The sequence below is a fragment of the Penaeus monodon genome, chromosome 19 (assembly GCF_015228065.2).
Source record: "Penaeus monodon isolate SGIC_2016 chromosome 19, NSTDA_Pmon_1, whole genome shotgun sequence".
NCBI classification, from domain to species: Eukaryota; Metazoa; Arthropoda; class Malacostraca; order Decapoda; family Penaeidae; genus Penaeus; species Penaeus monodon.
This window is the reverse complement of record NC_051404.1, coordinates 14,060,679-14,060,963: the sequence shown is the minus strand read 5'-3', so window position 1 is coordinate 14,060,963 and position 285 is coordinate 14,060,679. Positions and strand designations below refer to the sequence as shown.

Here is a 285-nt window from a genome sequence, read left to right as displayed (position 1 = left end):
AACGTGCGTCTGTTTTGCTAATTAGTATTATAGTTTACGGAGAGTAAACCTTTAAGAAAATTAACTAACACACCATTGCCTCTCAGATTCTGCACAGAAATCGTGATGGAGGCAGACATTAAGTGGCTCTGGAAGAAGACTCAAACTGAAGAGTTTTACGAACCTTACACAACGAGCTATGAGGTCGTCCTCGGCACTCGACAACCCTTGCTCGAGGATCACTTCACTTGTGCCCTTAGACACCTCTTCAGGTAATACAGTTATTCATGGAAGCTATTTTGGTTG

General features: G+C 42.5%; 1 protein-coding gene across 1 annotated transcript in view; it reads left to right on the top strand.

Annotated features, from left to right (window-relative positions):
• The window catches only part of LOC119585072, a gene marked incomplete in the record, with an annotated part of 13,983 nt that overhangs the window by 1,678 nt on the left and 12,020 nt on the right, over positions 1 to 285 (top strand). The window contains 1 exon segment of the mRNA XM_037933691.1: positions 87 to 251. Within this exon segment, the coding sequence (XP_037789619.1) occupies positions 106 to 251 (146 nt within the window).